At 48.1% G+C, this 22750-nt stretch overlaps 5 protein-coding genes across 6 annotated transcripts; 3 read left to right on the top strand and 2 right to left on the bottom strand.

Annotated features, from left to right (window-relative positions):
- Positions 1 to 162: 162 nt before the first annotated feature.
- DFL_008647 (uncharacterized protein) lies at positions 163 to 4863 on the bottom strand (the record flags this gene model as incomplete). The annotated part of the gene is made up of 11 exons (XM_067638408.1): positions 163 to 432; positions 489 to 1478; positions 1532 to 2440; positions 2493 to 3219; positions 3278 to 3435; positions 3491 to 3687; positions 3744 to 3978; positions 4040 to 4276; positions 4338 to 4413; positions 4468 to 4662; positions 4739 to 4863. The coding sequence occupies 11 exons, from the start codon at positions 4861 to 4863 to the stop codon at positions 163 to 165; spliced, it is 4119 nt and encodes a 1372-aa protein (XP_067486299.1).
- A 1016-nt stretch (positions 4864 to 5879) lies between these two features.
- Positions 5880 to 7461, top strand: DFL_008646 (uncharacterized protein; the record flags this gene model as incomplete). Its single annotated transcript, XM_067638407.1, has 7 exons — positions 5880 to 5981; positions 6050 to 6172; positions 6249 to 6267; positions 6342 to 6620; positions 6679 to 7045; positions 7112 to 7305; positions 7367 to 7461. 7 exons carry the CDS (start codon positions 5880 to 5882, stop codon positions 7459 to 7461), a joined length of 1179 nt encoding a protein of 392 aa, XP_067486298.1.
- Positions 7462 to 8136: 675 nt separating this feature from the next.
- DFL_008645 (uncharacterized protein) lies at positions 8137 to 8874 on the top strand (the record flags this gene model as incomplete). The annotated part of the gene is made up of 1 exon (XM_067638406.1): positions 8137 to 8874. The coding sequence occupies one exon, from the start codon at positions 8137 to 8139 to the stop codon at positions 8872 to 8874; it is 738 nt and encodes a 245-aa protein (XP_067486297.1).
- A 247-nt stretch (positions 8875 to 9121) lies between these two features.
- Positions 9122 to 11322, bottom strand: DFL_008644 (uncharacterized protein; the record flags this gene model as incomplete). Its single annotated transcript, XM_067638405.1, has 10 exons — positions 9122 to 9293; positions 9370 to 9559; positions 9639 to 9803; positions 9869 to 10178; positions 10261 to 10317; positions 10387 to 10448; positions 10514 to 10565; positions 10636 to 10830; positions 11004 to 11046; positions 11114 to 11322. The coding sequence occupies 10 exons, from the start codon at positions 11320 to 11322 to the stop codon at positions 9122 to 9124; spliced, it is 1455 nt and encodes a 484-aa protein (XP_067486296.1).
- Positions 11323 to 15306: 3984 nt separating this feature from the next.
- Positions 15307 to 21014, top strand: DFL_008643 (uncharacterized protein; the record flags this gene model as incomplete). 2 transcript variants are annotated; one of them, XM_067638403.1, is made up of 7 exons in its annotated part: positions 15307 to 15715; positions 15770 to 16066; positions 16148 to 17437; positions 17497 to 18762; positions 18841 to 19989; positions 20043 to 20796; positions 20882 to 21014. In XM_067638403.1, the coding sequence occupies 7 exons, from the start codon at positions 15307 to 15309 to the stop codon at positions 21012 to 21014; spliced, it is 5298 nt and encodes a 1765-aa protein (XP_067486294.1). The 2 variants fall into 2 exon arrangements, with proteins under 2 accessions (XP_067486294.1, XP_067486295.1); XM_067638404.1 differs by having other exon boundaries at positions 18838 to 19989.
- Between the last annotated feature and the right edge of the window lie 1736 nt (positions 21015 to 22750).

The raw sequence follows: 22750 nt of genomic DNA, 5'->3' as shown, positions 1-22750 counted from the left end.
GCCTGTTGAAGATATCCCGTAGCTTAGAAACACATGTACTTTTTCAGTTACATTCCCCAGGGTACCTCAAGGATTTATCCCAGTAATCGGTCCACGAGACCTGTTCGTCATATAATTACACATAGCCCTCCACAGCACTACTAGCTACTAACAAAGCCCATACTACGCCCCAACATCCTGTGCAAACCTCTTCCACCCCTCTACCCTCCAAGGTGCGATCACTAAACTCATCTGATCATGATCGATAGTCCCGCTGGCCTCGAGCGCTTCGCAAAGGTCATCAAGATCCGGCATCGCCTTCGACAATGCCAAATCCAACGCCATGTTCGCCGGGAACGGCTCATCGGACGTATCGGCGAGCGATTTCCACGCCGCACTATTCGATGGGTTGAGGAAAATTGCTGTTGTGCAGATAGGCGATGTATTCCGTCCCTATAAATGATTTTATCAGCAAAAGACCTACTACAGCGTCCTTCGTAAGCACTCACCGAAATCTCTCCCAAAGTTAATAGCAACTTGTTCACTTTCTTTACATCCTCATCCGACCTCTTCCCAACACCATTCACCATCTCCAGATCCTCCATCACGGACTCTACAATCGCCTCATCACCTTGTAAGGCCCCGATAACTCCTAACAGCATCGTCGACAACAAATGCTCTGGATTCTTTTCGATACTCCCCATCAACTGCTGCATCGCAACCTCCCGCTCATCATCTCCTCCCTTGGCCCACAGAACCTGCGCCAACAACGCCACAACATCCGGATTCTCCTTCGATTCCTCCAACGCAATCTTGAACATCTCCAAGCTTTCATCAATCTTGCCGGTGAAATAATACGCCAGACCCGCCGTAAGATGTGCTGATAATCTGCACTTTGAAACTTCCAGGCCCTCGGAAAGGGTAAATGACAACTCTGCGCTTTCGATCGCATTCTCGTAGTCCTTGAGACCAAGATAGGGTCGTGCCCTGTCTGCAGTTGCTTGCGCATACATGATTAAATCTTCAGCCGCCTCGGACTCCTCGTATTTCGCCTCCAGGATATCGCAGACCTGCGATAACTTCGCCACAGCGCCTTCGAAGTCGCCAGCCCGCTCTTCGTACAACGCAGCAAGCCGGAGCGATATCGGATCCCTTGCTTTCTGTTGAATCAGCTGGTGAGATGCGAACATGGGGTTCAGCAGGCTTGTCAGCGAAGAATCGGTGCGGTGTTGCTCGAGCAGTACATCGAATGTCGTGCTCGCAAACTGTAGTTTGACTAGGTTGGAGTAGTTTTCCGATGCTGAAAGTTGGAATGCATGTTCGAATAACCCCGGGGCGTCCCTTGTTTGTCCGGTAGCAAGGGCTACCAGACCTTGGCCGACCCATGCATGGGAATAATCCGGGTCCGCGGATTGTCCGCGTGTAAAAGCGTCATTCGCAAGTTGATAATCTCCATGAAGCATGTACAATGTACCGAGATTGGTCCAGATACGAGCGTTCTATAAACTCATGTCAGCCATGTAGCCTATTGTATGACGTCTGGAGCACCGACCTTTTCGTTAATATTCAACGCTCTCACAAGCGCATGCTGGGCAACTCTGGCATTAACGTCGGACGTAACGGTCCCCAATGCATTCCAAAAGTCACTGTTTCCAGGCTCAAGTTTTATTGCTCGCTTGAAACAAGTGATGGCAGCCTTTCGGTATTTTGTGGCACGATCTTCCGGGCACAATAAAGCGCGATACTCAGCGGTGCCCAAGTTGTACCATGCGACGGCGTGGGCGTGTCGGTCCTCAGCGGATGCGTATATGCCCCGTTTGTATGCTAGGATACTCGCGAGGAGGCATTTCTCAAGCAGTGGTAAATCGTCGTAGGTATCAAGAGTTGAGGCTCCAACACCATCCGTCTCGGATAAAATGTTGAACTCAGCCTTGTCAATATTCGTGGTGAGGATCTCTGAAACGTCATCTGCAGGAAACTCGCCAAGGAGGCTCTGAACCCACGAGAAGACCGAACATGCATCGCCAACTGCCTTCCACAGGTTAAAGGCCGCTGGGTTGATTTTCACAAGCTGCTTGGCAACTTGCAAGGCCTCCCTGGCTGCGGTTGCGGCTCTGCCAAATAACCCAGTGTTTAGATTGTTGAAAGAGGCTGCGACCAACGCTTCCGTAAGGGCCATGATGACACCGAATTCATCCGGGCGCTTTGACAATACCGCGCGATAGCCGTCGCAGGCGCTATCGTATTCTCCGAGCTCCAGCTCAACATTAGCCATCATGTACGTGATAAACCAGTTGTCGGGATCGATGGTTTGTGCTTGTTTGAATGCTTTGGTCGCCGCTATGTATCTTCCCAAGTTGGAATATGCTTCCCCGAGGCCGATCCATGAGTGAACATCTTTGGGAGAGGTTCGCAATGCGGCTTGGAAGGCTTGGATTGCGAGCGGGTAATTCAAGTTGTTCTATGCGTTATCAGCTGCGCAATTCCGGACTATATGATCATACAAAACATACCAGTTCTACGACACCAAGCGCAACCTGGGGCCATGATGCAGCCTTCCCGACCGTTGTCCGCTTCTTGTCCGCATCGGCAGCTCTCCTCGCCACGATTTCGACGAGCTCCCAGTCTTTCGTATCCGCAAAATTCCTGGCCAGTCGCTCTGCAGCTTCATACTCCCCTGACGATAGCTCAAACGCCTTTTGAAAGCACTTATTGGCTCGTTCGAGATCCCCGGAAATGTCGGCATAGTATATACCTAAGCCTGTGAATGCTGGCGCGAAGTTGGGATTACTCCTCAAAGCTTGCATGAAGTAATAGTATGCACCTTCACGGCTGCTCCGCTTCCCGGGTTCCGAATCCCATAGGGCCGATCCGATTCTCCACAGAACTTGGGCCTTGAGATCCCTCGACTGGGGATCGACCCCGGTTATACGCTCCAAGCATCCCTGAAGCTCTCCGATGCCCAAGTCGTAATGGCCTTGTTGGACCTCACACCATGCGGCCTCAGAAATAACCTTTAGGTTATCCGGGTTACTTTGCAGTGCCTTCCGTAAGAACCCTGCAGCTTGTTCAAATTCGCCTTGGTCCTCAAGGATAAGGCCAAGCCCGATCAGGGCACCGGTATTCTGGGGATTCCGCGTGAGAACATCTTTAAAGGAGGCGGTCGCCTCGTTGTGATGCCGTGGTGCCTGATAATGAACCAGCGCTGTGGCAAGGAGAACTGCAATAGCATCGGTATTCCTGAGCAAACCGAAATCAGCCTTCCGGAGACGTCATTTCAAGGGTGCAGACTTTATACTTCTGGAATTCTAGGCCACTAATTTGGGCCTGTCTGGCGACGGCGGTAAGGCCTTTCCGACATACGTCAACCGCATTTTCGTACTCGCTCAGCAGGAGGTAATATTCGCCGAGTATTCGGTGGCCAAGAATGGACGTTTTTTCCCTATCCAAACCATCCTTTGAGGTTTCTTAGCTTTCCGCGGACCGAGTAGGGTATTCAGGGGTACCGTACAATAATGAAGTCGAGACGTTCATCGGGTCCGATATCTTGGATGAGCGAAACACCTCCCTCGTCTTCCTCCTGTTCCTCAGGCTCGACGACCGGAAAGGGTGATATTTCCGAGTCGAGGAATGCTCGGAGTAGGGTTGCGAGGCCAGTGTTCGGAAACAGGTCAACATAGTTCCTGAGAACGGTAACGTCATAATCGCCTAGAAATCGTTCAGAAACGGTGCGCGCGAGGAATTCCAAAAAAAAGGTCACCGACCGATATTGTCAACATCCCGCCACTCTATTTCAAGCTTCCAGGCAAGTTCGTACGGTACTTTGAGAATCACGATTCCTTTCGCCCATTCCAGTACCCTGTCGCGTTGCTCGGGTTTCTCTGCCGCTCTGAGGACTTCGAGGTAGCTGTATCCGAGTTTAAGCTGCTTGGCTTCTGTGTCTCGCCTTACTTGATCATCCTTCGTCCAATCGATGATCTTTGCGTATAAATCTTGCAACTACCGATCGTACTAGTGTCAAAGAATGTCGTCCAAGTTTTCATAAGGAGAATGGCCTTACGGGAGACTTTTTCCAAACCTCCTGTTTCACTTGAACGGTCACGCTTCTCTCGGTGGCGCCCAAACGGGATTTCCGGGCAGCTATCTGGCTATTGATAAGTTCCTTCTCTTCGGCCTCGATAATTTCGGCGAGCCTTCGATACGTGATATCCGGGGAAGGTGGAGCGTGCGTGGGTGATGCTTCAAGATACTGGTATATGGGACTCTCCGGAAGCTGTAAACTCAAGGCCTTCTTTTGCTGTATATATGCAACCAGTATGAGCTTGTGACCTACAATCCGAAGATGTTGCAAGGCATACCTCTGCTCGTGTGCCTCTAGCTTCAACGAACTGCAAGACTTTATTTATCAAGCCATCGAACTTTGCCCGATCCTCTCTACGCTGCTGATTAGCGAGAGCGTAAATCAACGATATAGGTCCGCGCCCTCACTTTTGCATGAGAATGACGGCTAACTCCGTCGCAGCATCCAGGTATTCGTTGACTTGTTGGGTTTCCTCGTACAACTGCACTAGGCCTTGCCATGCTGGTGCTTCGGAAGGGTTCAGCTGTATCGCGTCACGGTATGATTTCTCGCCATCTTTGACCTCGTGGAGACGGAATTGGGACAATCCGAGATAGAGGTGTCTGTGTGCCGTTGGAGAGAGATATTGGTTAGATTTGAGGATTCCGGTCTCGCATGGTCTGGATGGTTAGGGTGTACCCCACGTATTGTTTCGGATCGGCCTGGACGATTTTGAAGGCAGCATCTCGTGCTTCCTCCCATTTCTGCCGGTCGATTGCGGCTTTGGCAGCCTTCATCAAGGCCCTCGAGGCTGCTTTCGACATTTTGGCGTGGTTGCGACAATACAAAAGTTGGGTCGGTTAACTCGGCGCTGCCAGCAGTTTGCCCAAGCAGCTCTAAATAGGGTTGAAGTTTAATCCCAGGTCGATTCTACGTATGGGGAAAACAAACGGAAGACGGACGAACACGTTTATAAAGCGAAGTTTGATCAATTCGGTCGGACGCATATGCTTATTGATATCGATGTTACGTCCAGCTGGAGGGAATCGGCTACCCCAGAACATGTGAGACAGAAATAACAGATCACAGGTCACTATCTTATTACACCGTAAGGATAGGTCTTTTACAAGATAGGTCGGTGGTAAACATTCCTACCCTATAATAGATTCGAGATGGATGGATTCTAGTTAATAGGTGCGTCTACGTGAATATTGAGATGGTGGAAACGCGTCCATCATGATGATGCAAAGCGAAGGCAGCCGGAGGTTCGCTGGAAAGAGACTAGGCTCACGTGCAAGATGCTTGCGGTGCCAAGCGTGCCATCACTGTGACCATCCCGATATGGTTGCCCTTCGCAGCAATGATGATGTTATGTTTTGGCGATAAAGCGCCTCCCTGTATGTGCCCCTGGCCCTGTTGCTGGGTTGGTCATGAGTGAGCGAGTTGGTTATCATTAGTAAAGCAGGGTCGGGCTGACGACAGCGCCGGCTGGCCTGCCTGAGTGCTGGCTGGCTGGTTCAGAACATACTAGGCTGGGCTGGGCTGGGCTCGCCGGTGCGAAGGAGTGAAAGCAGAGTGCAAGTGCAAGTGAGTCGTGTCAGGCTGCATGCCATATGCCCGCCCGTTTTCCGATCGCCTTCCCCCATAAATGTCCCCCAGCCATTTCTAGCCTCCGTTTCCCTTCTCCCTTCCTTTCTCCCTTCAACCTCCCTTCACTTACTGCTTGCTTGCTCTGTACCGTCACCACGCTCTTGAATTTCCGTTTAGAAGTACGACCTTCGTAGAATAAAGAAGAAGACATAGAAAAGTAGCTATTTGAGATAACAAGACTGTCTTCGAAATGAGGGTTTCCACACTCGCGACCGCTGTCGGATTCGCCGGCCTCGCCTCCGCCGGCGTCCACAAGATGTCCCTCAAGAAAATCCCCGCCGAGGATACTATGGTAGAATACAAGCTCCTACCGCCGTTTTACTCCTGACTTCCGTTTGCTAACATGGAAAAATCCCGTAGCTCGGCCAGAACTTCCAAACCCAGGTGCAGGCTTTGGCTCAGAAGTACATCAACCGAGCCGGTAACCAGCAGACGTTCATTAATGACGTTAACACCGACGGCGGCCACACCGTTCCAGTCAACGTAAGCCATCTTTCTCGGGTCTGCCGGGTATCTTTCGGTAGTGTCGCTTGCTAACAAACCCTCTTGCTGTCGATAGAATTTCTTGAATGCTCAATGTGAACACCCAGATCATATTTGCTTACGTCATCCCTTGGTCTTCCCTGGACTTACATTGCTCTTTCTCTCCTAGACTACTCCGAAATTACTATCGGAACACCACCGCAGACCTTCAAGGTTGTCCTTGACACCGGCAGCTCCAACTTGTGGGTTCCATCGAAACAATGCTCTTCGATCGCCTGCTTCCTTCACACCAAGTATGACTCGAGCGAGTCGTCGACCTACAAGGCCAACGGCACCGAGTTCTCGATCCAGTACGGATCCGGAAGCATGGAGGGCTTCATCTCGCAAGATACTCTCACAATCGGTGACCTCACCATCAAGAACCAGCTCTTCGCCGAGGCTACCAAGGGTATGTGGTGGCTAACAGACCCCTTTACCCCTTGATCAAACTGCTAATTCCTATCCAGAGCCTGGTTTGGCTTTCGCCTTTGGCAAGTTCGACGGTATCCTCGGTTTGGGATACGATACCATCTCTGTGAACAGAATCCCACCACCTTTCTACCAAATGATCAACCAGAAGCTCGTCGACGAGCCGGTCTTTGCCTTCTACCTCGGTAGGGAAGATGATCAAAGCGAGGCCGTCTTCGGTGGTATCGACAAGAGCCACTACACCGGTGACATCACCTGGGTTGATGTCCGCAGGAAGGCCTACTGGGAGGTTCCGTTCGATTCCCTCTCTTTCGGTGACCAGACCTCCGAGCTCGACTCCTGGGGTGCCGTTCTCGATACCGGTACTTCCCTCATCACCCTCCCAAGCGACTACGCTGAGATGCTGTAAGTGTTCCCAAACTCGAACCCCCTAAACAGCGCTGTAGGCAGGAATGCTAATTTAACGGTTAGGAACGCCGCCATCGGCGCCACGAAGGGCTGGAACGGCCAATACACCGTCCCATGTGAGAGCGTTCCGGATCTTCCGGATCTCACTTTCAACCTCGGTGGTACCAACTTCACCATCGAAGCCACCGACTACACCTTGCAACTCCAGGGATCTTGCATCAGCGCCATCACTCCTCTCGACATGCCAGCTCGTCTCGGTAAGTCTCGATGAAAGAATAACACTTTAGAACCGGTCATGCTGACGTTTTTGGCGAACAGGACCATTGGCTATCCTCGGAGACGCTTTCTTGCGCAAATACTACTCCATTTACGACTTGGGCAACAACAGAGCCGGTTTGGCCAAGGCCAAATAAGATGCTCGTATACTCGCATGATAAAAGGATATGACTTCTTTGTACAACAAACTCATTTAACTTGGCTCCAAATTGCATTCCCTCGGTCTTTCATTGGTGTTGTTGTCCTTTTCGAATTTTTTCAGTAGTCGCGGTGTAATTGACAATGGAACGTATTTTTAATGGAATGGGAAATATTCGGTTGCTTTTACATCTCTTGCATATGTATTTTCACGGGAACGGGGGGGTGGCTTAAGTACGATAAGGGACGGAACATATTCAATTTGGTTTATTTTGTGGACTCTCAGCTTCTAGATTTAAGTATGATTCTCTCGGACGAGTGTTGATTTCATCAACGCTAGCTAAGGTACTTTGGTACCTGTCTGTGGCGCTAATGCAGAGCACGGCACCGGCACGTCTTGCCCCTCGCTTCTGCCATGCTGTACGACGGTTGGGCCTGGAGCTCATGGTTTCGGTCTGAGTTTAACGTAACGTCATTCCATTCCTCTCAGAGCTCGAGCCATCTTTCAATCCCTCCATAGTTTCCCCGCTCTGAATTCTCAATTGAAACTGTAGAATATATAGGCCGAATACCCACCCTACCCAGGTGATAGAATTACGGACCAAACTTCAAACCCCCCACATATTAAAGACACCTTTTCTCGTGTACGGTTAGCGACTTAATACTTTCAAACTATGACTTCGGGTACCACTCTAACAACCCACCTCCTAACCCTCACCCCGACTGCCTACAAATCCGCCACGGAGCACCCCTTCCTCACCGCCGCAGCAACCAACACCCTCCCCACCCCCCTCCTCCTCCGATGGCTCCTCCAAGACCGTCACTACGCCCTAACCTACATCGCCTTCATCGGCTCCCTCCTCTCCAAACTCACAATCCCCACAACTTCCAACCGCCTCTCCACCCTCTCCTGGAAAATAACAGATACCCTGATCTTCTCGCTTAATAATATAAAATCCGAACTAGCCTTGTTTGACAAAATACTCATCGAAGAGTTCGGGTGGAAGGAGGAAGGTGAGGTGGAGGTGATGCCGATTACGAGGGCATATATGGATATGTTTGCGGGTGCGGGGAGCGGGAAGGCTAGTCTGTTGGAGGGGATGGTGGTTTTGTGGGCTACCGAGCGGTGTTATTTTGACGCTTGGGGGTTTGCGAAGAAGTCCGTTGATACTTTTACCGGTGGACGGGAAGGGAAGGGAGATGTCATGGCGAGGGTTTTTATCCCGAATTGGACGTCAGAGGAATTCAAGGGGTTCGTGGATACGTTGGAGGGACTGGTCAATGGGATTGTGGAGGAGGATGGGGTGGGGATGGGGAGTGAGCTGTGGAGGAGGTGTGAGGCGACTTGGAGACAGGTGGTTTGGTTGGAGGAAGGGTTTTGGCCGGATCTTGATACTCGGAATGAGAATTAGAGTCGAGGTGGTATATTCTTTTACCGTGTTGCTTCACCATAAAATACCACAACCCTCAAAGTTTATCCTTTAACCTTACAAGTCAACGGACACATTCGGTTTTGAAATTAATAACCGTATACCCATAAATAATGAAAGGCAAATATCTAAGTAATAGGTACGAATATATATACTCGAATCCATCTTCATATTGCAACCTAACTCCCACAACCATTAAACCGTAGCGAGATGTATATATATAAACCGTCTAGATGGTATATCTAAATGACACCGATCCTTCCAAAATCATCTCCCCGCGATCCGCCTTCTTATTAACCCACTTGAAGTAAACAATAAAGAAAAAAGTAAGAAGGAGAGTCAAAATGGCGCCGGTGAAACAGGTGTACAACCCGGGCCTGTAGTGAGGAGCATCTTGCGCGCTATAGATATCATGCATACATATTAGTATCGAGTGCTTTCGATTTGCAATGTTATTGTCACGATGGGAAAACATACCGGAAAACCAAACTACCAATAATACCACCGACGGCCGCCATACTAACCATGATGGTAGACGAGAAAGCTCTCTTCCATTGACCACGAACGTTGTTGGATTGGTAGGTAAAGACCAGTGGAAGGTTCGCAGCCATTCCGCAGCAGGTCATGACGATACCGAAATATCTAGCGCCAACGTTTGGAGCCCAACCTAAGCGATAGTTGGTAAGAAATTTCGTAGAATATTGGAATAAATATACAAACTGCGAAAGGAAAACGCCCAAACTTACCCATAACGGCGAGTCCGATGGTTTCGAGAACACAGTTGAAGATGATGAAAGGGCCTCGAGCTCTGTAGTTATCGCTGACGTAACCGAAGACAAATTGGTAGACGGCTTGGATGATGTACGGAGGAGCAGTCATAAGCTGGGCCTTGGCAACAGTGAATCCCATTCCTTCAGAAACACTTCAGTCAGCATATAAACCCTTCCGAGGCCATCGAAAATGAAGTCAAACTCACCTTGATTAAGAATCAATGGCATGAAGAAGGCAAGTGCATAAGCAGGAATCGTGCACATGCAAATCATCATGCCAAAAGCATAACATTTCCAATCCCTTCCACCTTGGAAGAATCGGCCAAGGGTAAATGGCTCCAATTGGGTATCACCTCGATCGGCCTCGACTTTTCGGATAACATAATTGACTTCGGAACGGTTAAGGAATCCCCAGGTCTTGTGGGCGTTCGGGTCATCAGGGAATGGTGGGATGAAGACGTAGCCGAATACCGCGATCACGCAGGTTAGGAGACCTTCGATGATAAAGATCCATCTCTTCATGTGGTATTTTTGTTAGCTACTGACCCCTCCTCGACGAAGGACTTTTTTTTTTTTTTTTTCATAAAAAACCACCTACCCATCCGGCTAGACCGCCAACTCCGCTCATTTGCATTAATCCATAAGCCAAAATTCCCTATAGGAGGTGCTCAATTAGTACCAACCCCACATATCGCTTGTGTCTTATATATGATATAAAACTCACAGTGAACGCATTGGCAATGGAGCCGATGACATAGAAAGCTGCAAAACGCCTGCCCAATTCATCTATATCCCCAATACCATCGAATTAGAATATCGCTTCTGTTTGAATGGGATCCAAACGAACGTACATCGATTATACCAAGTACTTAGCAGATACGAAGCTCCAGGGAAGTAGCCAGCCTGGTAATCCGGTTAACCACCAGCCCTACGAAATTTCCCCTTTCGCAGGCTTCGATAAAATAATACGTACCTCCAAAGCACCGAGAATCAATCTCATTCCCAACAATTGCTGCCATGTTTTAACGAGACCCATACAGGTGACGCAGGCTCCCCATAGCAGACAGATAACTGGCAAGAATACACGTGGACCGAATTTTCGACATCCTACGACTCCGGGTGTTTCGAAGAATATATACGAAACGAAGAACATCAAAGTAGCGATCGACTAAGATGTGCAGGTCATCGGCTGTTAGCTGTTTGTGTCACCTCAAACCAACAAACGGGGGTCTCGAAATTGCAACAGTACAACACGGAAATTTTCGGTTCAGCTTTGGCGAATATACATTTGAGAATGGAGGAACGAACTGATTATTATCGAGAAATAAAGATTCAACTTACGTATGCGTTATTTTGCGTGTTCATGCCCAAATCATTTGGCATTCTATATTATGTCGAGAGACAAGTTAGGAAAAAGCCGTTTTGGTTGAGCGGGACCCATTCTGCCTTACCCTGCAACAGCTGCGCTACCGATGTTACTTCTGTCGATGAGGGAAACGCAGTAAATCACACCGGTGATGATGACTAAACGTCTATCGATACGGTGTATGATTTTTTTCTGCTCTGCTTCGGAGTACTCAATGATGTCTGAGACATCATCGGACGCCTCTACAGCTTCGTTGCCGTAAACATCGGATTTCTTCTCGTCTGCGAAAGACATGTTGGGAGACTCAGAAGTTTTCCGGTGGTCGAAAAAAAAAAAAAAAAAAAGAAAATTTCTGGCCTAACTCAGCGCAGGGAATAGGTATTTAAGTAGCTTATAAAAAAGCCTGCGAAGATAGTGAAAAAAAAAAGGGTTTTGGGTTCCCGAGAATTAAGGCGCCTTAATATACATCACGATTTTAAGCTTTCACGCACGTTTAAGACGAGAGACAAGGGTCCCTCCCAAAGAGAAGGTGCCGATTAACCTGTGCTGCAGTGCTGTGCCTGACCAGCCATATCCCGCACGAATAGTCGTGGATGTGCAGGTGAGGTGCGGGTTTGCCGCTCTGGGGCCTCCCGCATTGGTAACCGAAGTTCGGTTCTATCTTACCGAAACGAGAAGCTTGGGTTCGTCACGACATTTAACCACAGTCAATAAAAATGCTGTGGTAACTAGAAGGGTGACCTTATTCGATACGGGGTGTGGGCCTGTGCATCTGGCTGGTCAAATTGTTTTTTTAGGAGCGGGAAGTTTAACGTCTCGTTGGGTTTTTTTGCTGTTCATGATAAAAATTTTAAAATTCCAGAGAGCGTTAAGATTCCTCAGGACCCATATATGTGAACACGTGCGGAATCACCAATACGTTCATCGAGACGACAGAAGACACATTGGAATTCACCCGATGTTCACGGAGACCCTTGGCTGCAGGAAGTGAGCTCTATCGACACTTATCAGAGACAAATTGCGACGTGCCGATAAAACTTTAAGCCGTTATCGATAGTTAGCTAAGCTTGTTCTGGTTTTGTGACTAGGCGGCGCCATCGATTGTAGCTTCTAGCAGCTGGGAGCCAATGTTTTGTCGGGTTCAATCTTTAGTCAATTATTTCGGGTTTTTGTTACAGACCAACGTAGTCTCGTGTGTTTTTGCGCCATGAGTTTAGTTTACCACACGAGACAATGCGTGTTCGCCTAACTATTCTTATAACGCGAGACATTTCATGGTCCTGTTTAATTCGGCTAACCAATTCACATTAATACTAAAAATTGCATATTTACGCGAGGGTACGTTTTGAAGGCACTCGATTTAGTCATACGGGTTTATGCGATAATTAGGCACTCTTTGATCTCGTGATCGCTTGATATATTTTGAATATATCGTAATACGGTGCCGTAAAGCGTCGACGGAGAAAGAACCCCGGATTTGCGCTACCCGAAGGACTGTAGGACCCTCCCTGTGTGCGCCAATCAACGTTGCAATAGCTATCCTAGGATGCATTGCATCTCCATCACCATCATATGTTCACATTGTGGGCCCGTGTGGTGTCTTCACTGTGCATCAGTTGAACGGTCAATTTACTCCAAGTTTTTGCCACTAGGTAACTTTGAACTTCTCAAAAATGTACCAATTGATTCTTTGAATACCGTGAAGTTCTGTGAAAAGGGCTCGAGTTGGAAAGAATCTACAGATATAACGCTCTGTACTTGCTATCGAAGTAAGAGTATGCGTAAAAAGTAGAAGTAATGCCGATGGTGGACTGAAGTTCCGGCGACGGATCCGGATCAGTGGATGCCATGGCGCCAAGTTATCCGGACCACGACATCGTAATGTCCAGAGACGGTTTAGTAGAAGGTGGGTTCGAGACTCCACTCGAGCTAGTCTCGGTGACCCGTCTTGCGTTGACACCAGAACATCTGTTGTGGAGTGTTGTAGCCATCGATGTGTTGCTGTTTGATAGTTTGTCTGCAGTCGGCCGACGCCTAACGCAAACGTACCACATGGTCCATAGCGAGACCATTCCTAGAGTTAATATAAGGATCCCAAAGCGAAAACAAAGAAACGTCTAACTATGAGATATCGATCTCGAGATACACTTTTGAGATATACCTTCAAAGCCTTTTGGCCGATTTACCGCATCCAAAAATCCCAACTCAAAGTAAGAAGCCAGTGCCTCCGCGCCAGGCTCCTCAACTTCAGTTCATGTGTGGGTCTGGATACAAGACCGCTTTTTGTTCATTCTTCCCATACAAATTCTAAATCAACGGACGGAATGATTGATTTTGTATTTGGTCATATTTGTCATGAGATTCTACTCATATGTCTCCTTTTTTGTTCCCGCTAGAAAGATCGATCGTCTAGAAATATTAATTTATAAGAAACGCTTCTGCGTTTTGCGAATCTGAAGGAATATGGTAAAGTAATTCCATTTTGACGATAGGCGTGATGGTACTATAGCAAGAAATACCCAAAGACGTGCAAGGTTGATATCTGTTATAAGACCTCGAGGCTATCTTATTAAAAGATTATATAAACCTATATTAGGATACATGCGGGGCTTCCAAGCCGGGCGGCTTACTATCAGCTTCGCTTTTCCAGAGCGCTTGAGCTCGCGAGCTTGATCGACGACAGTATACTAGATTATGCATAATATTCGGAGTTTAGGAAGTAGACATATAGATGTCTACCCCGAAATATAGGAAGGTCATCTTATTATTATGTGCGGTCAGAAAGACTTATGTTGGTATTCAGCAGCGAAAACTATATATAGGAAGCGGGAGAGGTGGGCGGCTATGCACAGAGCTATGCAACAATGGCTAATTGATCCCAGCATCAATATCACGATTGTGATGAAATACGATTTAGCCTCATCAAACAACTTCAATCCAACATGCAACGCGGCCGGGCCAACATGTAATATTATATTGAGAAAGATCTATACGATCGCCGGACAAAATATCTGAGGGGCCTCCCCAACCTGTCACCCGCCTTGACGATTGCTGACACCGAGATTCGATTCTCTTGCGTGTAAGGTATTGAACCGGACACTCTACGTGTGCGGAAGAGGTCAAAACAAAGAATATTGCACCCCGCCAAGCATCAAACAAATTAGTTCACAACAGAGGCTCATGCCTGCCGCCCGCATGCATGTGGCTGCCAAGTCTGCGGTTCAGGACCCGTCGCAAGGAATGCGCAATTGAATTGCGAGGTGGCGGAGCCCTGTAAACGATATCCCATGAAATACTCTCTGCACCTGAAGACATGTCCAGAGGATTCCTCACTCGAAAGTGCCCCGCAAAATGCAGGCCTGAGTCGGCAGATACTCGATACCACCAACGGACGGCCTTTTCAGTGCCCGTCAAATGTTAGCACCAGTGTGTGCCGAAAAGTACCAATTACTTTCCGGACTTATCTAGCCAGCCCCTGCCCTGGAAGGGTTGTCCATGCGACCTACGCGCCGAACCATCTTTTTGTCCTCTCGATCGCTCGACCTTTCGAATTTCGTTCTCTAACTTACTTACCTAAGGGGTAAACCCCATCTTGCCAGAAACCTCAAAAGCCAAGAAGCAGCTGGATTGGATTCTTGTCTCTGAGCTTGTAGTTTTGCCTCCATGCTTTTGATTTGAGTTTTCCGCTTGACAGACGATTTCGACAGTCTAAGTTTTTCCCCCGGCTTCAGCTTTCGAGGACCCTTCATCCTCATCCGATATTTTCATAGCATCAACTAAAATCGGCCTTTGGCCTTATCGTTTTCGTTTCTGCCTTTACCCGGACTGGACTGGTTGGACCTCGTACTTTGGAAACTACATCGATAACAATACGTACTGGATATCACAACTTTACTTTCATGCATTGTTCTCACGAGGAGGCAACGGCCTGTGCTTTCGCTTAACTTCCTGTATCGTGACCTCGAATTCTGCAGAATCTCTCGCTGTCCTTCAGCACGGCCTTTTGAGGCTGCTTCAACGAATGCGAAACCCCTCCGAGTTGTTTTTATAAGTCGCCCCTAGAATATCATGATACCTTGACCGTCTATGTCAGTATCCTCTGGACTCACCAACGGACGAACTATGAGGCCGTGCTGACTTGGCGTCGGCAGATTACAGTGTTAATTTGAGCATTCAAAGTATACGGGCGCATTACATAAACTTCGGACACTCCTTGGAATCGCGGAACCTGTGGTCTTCATATATCTGGATCAAAGGCCTCAAGCGGCGATCAATAAAATGGACCAGCCACGACCCCATACTTCTCATCCAGCCGTCCCAAGCACGCCTGGGGGTTATCCTCGAATAGATACACAGATGGCAAATGCCGCATTCCAGAATGTCCCGCCTGCCTATACGGCGGCAGCCCCGGGTACCTTACTTATACCTCAATATGACCCTTCACAGCCTGCGTCGTATGCATCAAGTCCGATTGTAGGCCCATCTGGACGACCGAGAGCAGCGACAAATACCGAGATACCTTCGTCCAATCTAGGGAATCTCGGTAACATGACGCCAGTGGCGCTTTTCTCATCGAGCGCACTTTCGAGAAACCCTCCTCCACGGCCTCAAAACCCCCCGGGACTTAACCCTTTACCTATGCAGCAGCCTCGCCATGTTTCGACACCGTTGCACTCGAATCCCGATGGTACGTTTATGGAAATGGTAGTCAGGTTCGGCTTCGCTAACTTAAATGGTGCAGTTTCACGACCCCTTCAACCAAACGGCTCAAATCCAAACCTTCCATTTGGTATCCCACCACCTCCCCCTAAAAACGAAAATACTTGGCAATCGACTTGGGGGAAAACGCATGCAAGAGAATGGGAAAACCGACCTACGATTCAGACTACGTTCCAAAACACTTATCACCCACATGGAATGCCCTATCAACTTCCCGGGTCACCTCTCACAGCGCAACCGCCGTCTCAAATTAACTATGCACATGCCCCGATCCCGCATATCCCACCGCCACCATCACATCCGGCCCCTCCTCTGCAGAGTAATCAACCCCTTCAGCCATCACAGCTAGTTAGAGAAGCATTTCATAGGACTGATTCAGAACCCTCCGAGGCATCATCAGTGTTCTCGAAGCCAGAAATAGACGAAGCCATGACGCCTCTTACTCTTCACACTCCTTCTCTAACACGGCATCCGCATGTCCTACCTGTAAGGAGCGAAACCCCATCCTCATCTGCGCCGCTGTCTACGGAAGATATTGCATCATGGACAATCGAAAAAGTGACAACTTTTCTGGGCGACCACCATTTTACAAAAGAATGGCAAGATGCGTTTCGGAATCTGGACATTTTTGGCAAAGAGTTTTTGCTTATAGGCCAAGTTAATGGCTATAATCTTCTCTACAACTCAATCTTACCTGAAGTGCAGTCTCTATATGGCCAATCAGCAAAACAAGATCGGGAACGCTATGAGGCGCGAAGGCTTAAGAAACTTGTGCGCTCCCTGGCACCCGCGATAGACGAATCGCCCGTTACTGGATCTTCGTCAGCGCCTGATAAATCACCAACTCTGGCGCCGCTAAGCCTTATAAAGCGCCAAAATAGAAACAGCGCGATTCCACCTGGTAGTGACTGGGCTGAGCAAATGCGTTCTGTGACACAGCCCCCAAGGACGAATATCACCAAGTCAGCACTATCTTCTTTAGACTTTGGTGGAAGACGGCATTCGCCAAGTAACTCTGATGTGTCGTTGCCACTGCCGAATGCGCCTGCCCTCCAACCTAATAGTAAACCTTCTATACCTGGGTCACCTCAGTCATCTCCATCTCCCATCCATGCCACATTAGTTCCACGGCATGGTTATTCGAATTCTACGGATTCAACGCATTCGAGGCCAGAAGGATCGCGATTAGTCAGCGATAGTATATTGACCAAGAATCGACCGAAGGGAAGACCTAGCTTTGGGCACGACTCCCCGGATATCGGGAAGGAATCAGTTAAAGATCGTGGAAAGGCAATACTTGGTAGAATAGGTCGATCATGGGGCAAAAAACAAAAGGATGAATTCGACGAATCGCCAACTAGTCCGAATCAATTTGGAATGCAGCCTCCAAGTATGCCTTATATAAATAGCCATAACAGAAGCGACTCGTCTTTGGACAGACCGTCTTCTGCTACCTCGATTATGTCGGAATACGATGCGAAATTTCGAGGAAGAGGGTTACTCAACCCTGGGCCTTCGGCTAAAACGCTATTGTTTTTTGTTACAACTAACGGCAAGCAGTTCAATCTCTTGGATTTAACTCATGCCACAGATGCGGATACTGTTAGGAAACTGATATGTCATATCGTTGGGATTGACGACTGGGAATCAACCAAGATCTACTTGACTGAGGTGGGACAGACCGAACATGGTAAAGTGATAAATTCTCAGATGATCGGAGTGAGACTTTTTTTCTAACGATCGATCAAGAGGCACCGTTGACGGATCAAATGCTTATGCTAAGCCGACGGCACGGCGATAACCTTGCGGGTGTCAAATTCTATGTCCAAGAACCTGCCCCTCCACCGGGGGGCAAGATCATGGGTCTTGGAATTAACACTAGTGTCAGTGGATCAAATTTGCAGACACCGATTGTTCGCGCTCGAAGCCAGTCGCCTGTACCGCCATCGCCATCACGCAAACAACACGATGAAGACACGCTGACTGCGTTGGAAAGAGGCAGAACGTTGTGGCCCGAGGAATCCAGTGATCCGCAAAGAGCGGCTTCCACGGGGCCGAAGATAAACATAACGGAACCGATTAGCGCTCGCCTCAACGCAGAGTCGATAGACACAGCATTGGATGATATACGATCGAGGAGTCCAATAAATGTAGGCAATGGATTTGGTAAGAAGACTCCTTCCCATTCGAAGGCCACTTCGATAGACCTCCCTATTCATCCTTCACCGGGAGGGGAGTCGACATTACCATATCCAGATTCCCCGGTGTCTGAAAAGACGTCCATGGCACCAGTGCCATTGTCTATGCCGGCGGAACCTACAAGTATACCTCGCAAAGTAACCTCTCAAAATGCTGCGACTATGACATTCAATGAGCTGCATAAGCAGAGGACAATGACAATTGAATCCCAGAAGGCGGTGAAAATTCGGAGAAGGAATCAAAGCATTGATCTTGATACTAACACTCCAAGCTTCTCTAAAGTTAGTAGTCATGTTGTTGACTTTGACCATCCTCGAACTTCACCGTTTGAGGATAAGAGGCATTTCGACCATGATGTCAAGCCGGAGAATCGGGATAGCTGGAAGCCTCTCCGGAAGCCTCCGCCGCCTCCCAGCGTTGAGTCCAATACTCAACGGGGATTGCCGTCGTTGTCGTATAGAAAGCCAATAGTTGATAAGAGTAAGCCATCTAGGAAGAGAAGTATGAATCAAGGCAGAGGAAGCGTAGCGGCGAATCAAGAGATGTTGGAGAAAGGAAGGAGACAAGGTCTTCAAGTGGATGCGATGTCAGCGAGCGGAATTGCGGCTTCATTGGCTAGTGCGGGGCTTCAAGGTGCTGGCTTTGGAATGACTATGGGAAGCGTCAAGCCTAGTGTGACCAGAAAAGGCACGCAGGGATCTGATGCTTCCAGTAGCAAGTCCACCCCTACCTCGCTTCCGCCACTGACGTTGACATCAGGAAGAGCTATGGCGACGGTCAATTTTGACAATGTTGGCGGCGGAAGCCCAGGTAAAGGTGGGAGCCCAAGCAGTCCAGGTTTCACATGGGGGAAAGGAAATATGCTGTTCAAGATTCCTGACTATTCACAAGAAGCATCACCCGAGGCTATAGATGGCAATACTACTTCGTTCTTGCGGCCTGATTCGATGTACTGTGGAGGTGTCTCACCCGCAATAAGTCCTGGAGCCGAAAACCCGCCACCCCTGCCCTTCAACGCTGGTGATTTCCACGATCTCGAAATTAAATTTACACAGACCCCAACAAAACCTGGAAAAGATGACTCTGACGACGACTCGGACGATGGACTCTTCCAAAAACCACTAACAAGAGAACAGAAGGATTCTTCTGAGAGCCCCGTGGAAAAAGCCGACTCAACAAAAGGAGAAGCCTCACAAAATGGAGACGACTCTGGAGACGACAGTGACGACTTCTTCCAAATCCCTATTCCTGGACGTGGAAAGAAAAGCCCGGAGAAACCCAAGGCCAGCGACGACGACGACGTAAATGCTATTCGCAAAACCGTTGTATTCGGATCCAAGGATTCTTTCATTTCGCCAATTCAAAGTTCTGCAACCCCTGGAACCGATGGACGAGGATCTTTATCATCACCCTTCCCGGAGTACGAACAAGGCGACGATAACGTTAATATATCACCATCACCAATTAAGAATCGATACCCTCGACCGGATTCCTTCAATGCGGATGATACTAACGTCTGGGCTTCACGTCCACCTGCGGAGACACTCGTCCACCATCTCGACGCCTTCTTCCCGGATATTAACTTGGACGAACCTATAATAGAAGAAACCGCCGTGGTGACCGACGCTATAGCAGAAGAGAGCAACTCGCCTCCTGCATCACCACTTCCTAGTACCTCCAGTCATTCTACCACTATGAATGCCCTAAATCGTAGGGCGAGAGAACAGCAACCACAGATGGTCACTGCATCTGAGATTCTCAGTAGAAATGCGGAAAAGTCCCTAGGAAAACAGGGCCTGGGTAGGATGAAATCCATTCGTGAGACCTTCAGGGAAGCACATGACATGAAGCGAAAAATACCAAGTGTCATAGGGACTCAGACGGGTAGGAATGTCCGCAACAGTACAGTCATGAGGAGAAAGAGTACCAAGATGTTCGGCGCCAAGCTCGTAGAGCTTCAAGCCGGTGCGCATGCGAAGAAGATTGCATCTATTGCAGCTGCAACTGCTTCGCTAGACAATAGAAGCGGCATTAAGAGACAAGGTAGGTGAAATCGTTTGCTACATTCAGGCTAAATGGAGCTAATGTGTCTACAGCCACCTTCAAATGGTTCAAGGGTCAACTTATTGGCCAAGGAACTTACGGCAAGGTCTACTTGGGTATGAACGCTACGACTGGTGAGTTCTTAGCCGTCAAACAGGTCGAGGTTACACCAAACGATTCGCGCAAAGCACTCATCAACGCACTCAACCAAGAGATCGAGACCATGAAAGATCTCGATCACGCGAATATCGTGCAGTATCTTGGTTGTGAGCGTAAAGAGCTCTCCATCAGTATTTTCTTGGAGTATATTCCCGGTGGGTCGGTTGGGAGTTGTCTCAAGAAACATGGAAAATTCGAAGAATCAGTCGTCAGAGATTTGACAAGACAAATGCTTGACGGACTGGCATATCTTCACAGAGAAGGTATCTTGCACCGAGATTTGAAGGGTGATAATATCCTCCTCGATCTCGATGGTACATGCAAGATCTCCGACTTCGGTATCAGTAAGAAGACCGAAGATATTTACGGTAATGACGCTTCAAACAATATGCAAGGTTCTGTCTTTTGGATGGCTCCAGAAGTTGTCAACCCGAAGAAAGGCCAGGGGTACAGTGCTAAGGTTGACATCTGGTCTGTCGGTTGCGTCGTGCTGGAAATGTTTGCTGGCCGACGACCTTGGGAAAACGAAGAGACTATCGGTGCGATCTTCAAGATCGGCTCTGAGAAGAAAGCTCCCCCAGTTCCCGACGATGTCTCTCAGCACGTGTCCCCCGAGGCCATCGCCTTCATGGCGGATTGTCACACTACGTAAGTCCACGCAATCAAAACATTGATCAATGACCGTTACCACGAGCCCACGAGGACTAATGATGGTTTTTTTTTTTTTTTTTAGCGAACCTTCGGAACGACCGACTGCAGAAACTTTGCTTACACAGCATCCATTCTGTGCCTTTGATCCTAATTATAACTTTTTGGATACAGCGCTGTATCATAAAATTTCTTCATTTGTTAACACAAGCGTTTGAGGAAGCAATCTTTAGCGGTGTGGATATATATTTGAGTATATTTTTCTTGTTCTGGCCCTTTGTTGGCAAAAAAGCGATGTTATCTTTCCGCGATTCCTTTTCCCTGTATTTTTCCGCTGTACTTATATATGCGATCTTATGCCTTTTTTATGCACTCGACTTCCTTGTGCTTGGGGGGATATGGCTGATCTTAGTTCAGCAAGGGCCTCATGTCTGACGGATTAACGGAGTATGGAAGATGCTGGGTAATATAAATATATTAGCGTGGTCCATGGTGCACACCATTCAGAGTTTATGCGAAAACGTGGAGGAGGCAAAATGGATTTGACATGCTAAACCCATCTAAACATAGCCGGACTAAGATGCAGGGTCCTTCTTATGCCGCCTATATGGATTTACGATAGTTTAGATGTGCCTGAAAAAGGGTTCTGTCGGCGTTGAATTAGCACCAGTTCCAACACTTGACGATAAAAACGACGGAATTGCGGCAATTCGAACTCATTGAGCCATCTAGAAAACTGCCACACTTACTGCATACCCTTGCGGTGGCGTTGATAAATTGACATGATAACATGATTGATCCGTCCTACATAGGAAATAGGAGTGGTCTACTAAATCTGTGAAGCTTAGGCTAAACCACGACGCATTGACAGTGTTGGAATCTAGACCTCTCTTCTGTCGAGCCGAGTACCACTTAATGAAACGAAACAAACGAAATCCCGAGCCAGCACCCTGGCCACAGATCATGTCATATCATAATGATGGACCCCAGTTCCGGCTGCAGACACGAGGATCGGTTCTTCGCCAAGATATATATGGGCCGTATCCCCATTGTCTTGTCTAAACTTGACGGCTTGGGATTCCGTTATTCTGGGTTTGGGACTGCCAAAGAGAGTATTCTGATGAGGTATTCATACGCTTCAGAAACAGGCGAAGCCGTGTAAAGTGGGGCAATAGCTTTCATAGAAATTTCAGGAGTAGGCGGGATCCATTTTGTGGCTGCAGACTTGTATTGGGCTATAGTGAAATGCTTCTTTGTATGGTAAAAGTAAATCGGAAAGGGGGCCATTTACGCCGCCAGAATCGAAACATGGCAAAGAAATTTAGAAAATGTTAAATAGTAAATGTTGAATAGGAGGGCTAGTTGGAATGTTGGGTGTTAGTGAACATATTTGCCAGTTCGATTTATCAGTGAGGGGCTTGAGCATCCCTCGGTTTTCGTCTCTTCTAGCTTACAAACCTCGTAAAATTATCTTTCAAATACTGGGTACTAGTACTCGATCACTCGCATAGGAGGGTTCCTCTAAGCCACAAAAAAAAATCAGGGACTAAGAACTACAGGACTACTAATAAGCTCACATCGATTTCAATTCCAGTTCTAGCGGCATGTCAACAAAGGAGCATCCCTCGATAGAGTCGTCAAACTCCTTCCTCCCAACTTGGTTTCAAAAAGAATCCAAATGCAAAGAACGACATGAATATGGTTCAGATTCGATAATTCGGTGGTGTTTCACAAAGTTTTGGCCGAATGTACACTCTTTCCTCATCTTCCTTCTTCCAACTTTCATATCCAACCGATACTCGAAGACGCCGCCGAGGTATAGTTTGAAGTCGACATCATGGCTAGACGGTTTGCGAGGAATCGCTTGCCTTCTTGTATACAGCTACCACTTTCATGGCTCATGCTTCCCAACCATGCGAGAACCTTGGGACTACAAAACAAATAACGGTTATAT

The sequence above is a fragment of the Arthrobotrys flagrans genome (assembly GCF_004000055.1).
Source record: "Arthrobotrys flagrans strain CBS H-5679 chromosome Unknown unitig_1, whole genome shotgun sequence".
Classification (NCBI taxonomy): domain Eukaryota; kingdom Fungi; phylum Ascomycota; class Orbiliomycetes; order Orbiliales; family Orbiliaceae; genus Arthrobotrys; species Arthrobotrys flagrans.
The sequence above is the reverse complement of the archived record's forward strand: the minus strand, read 5'-3'. Positions and strand labels throughout refer to the sequence as shown.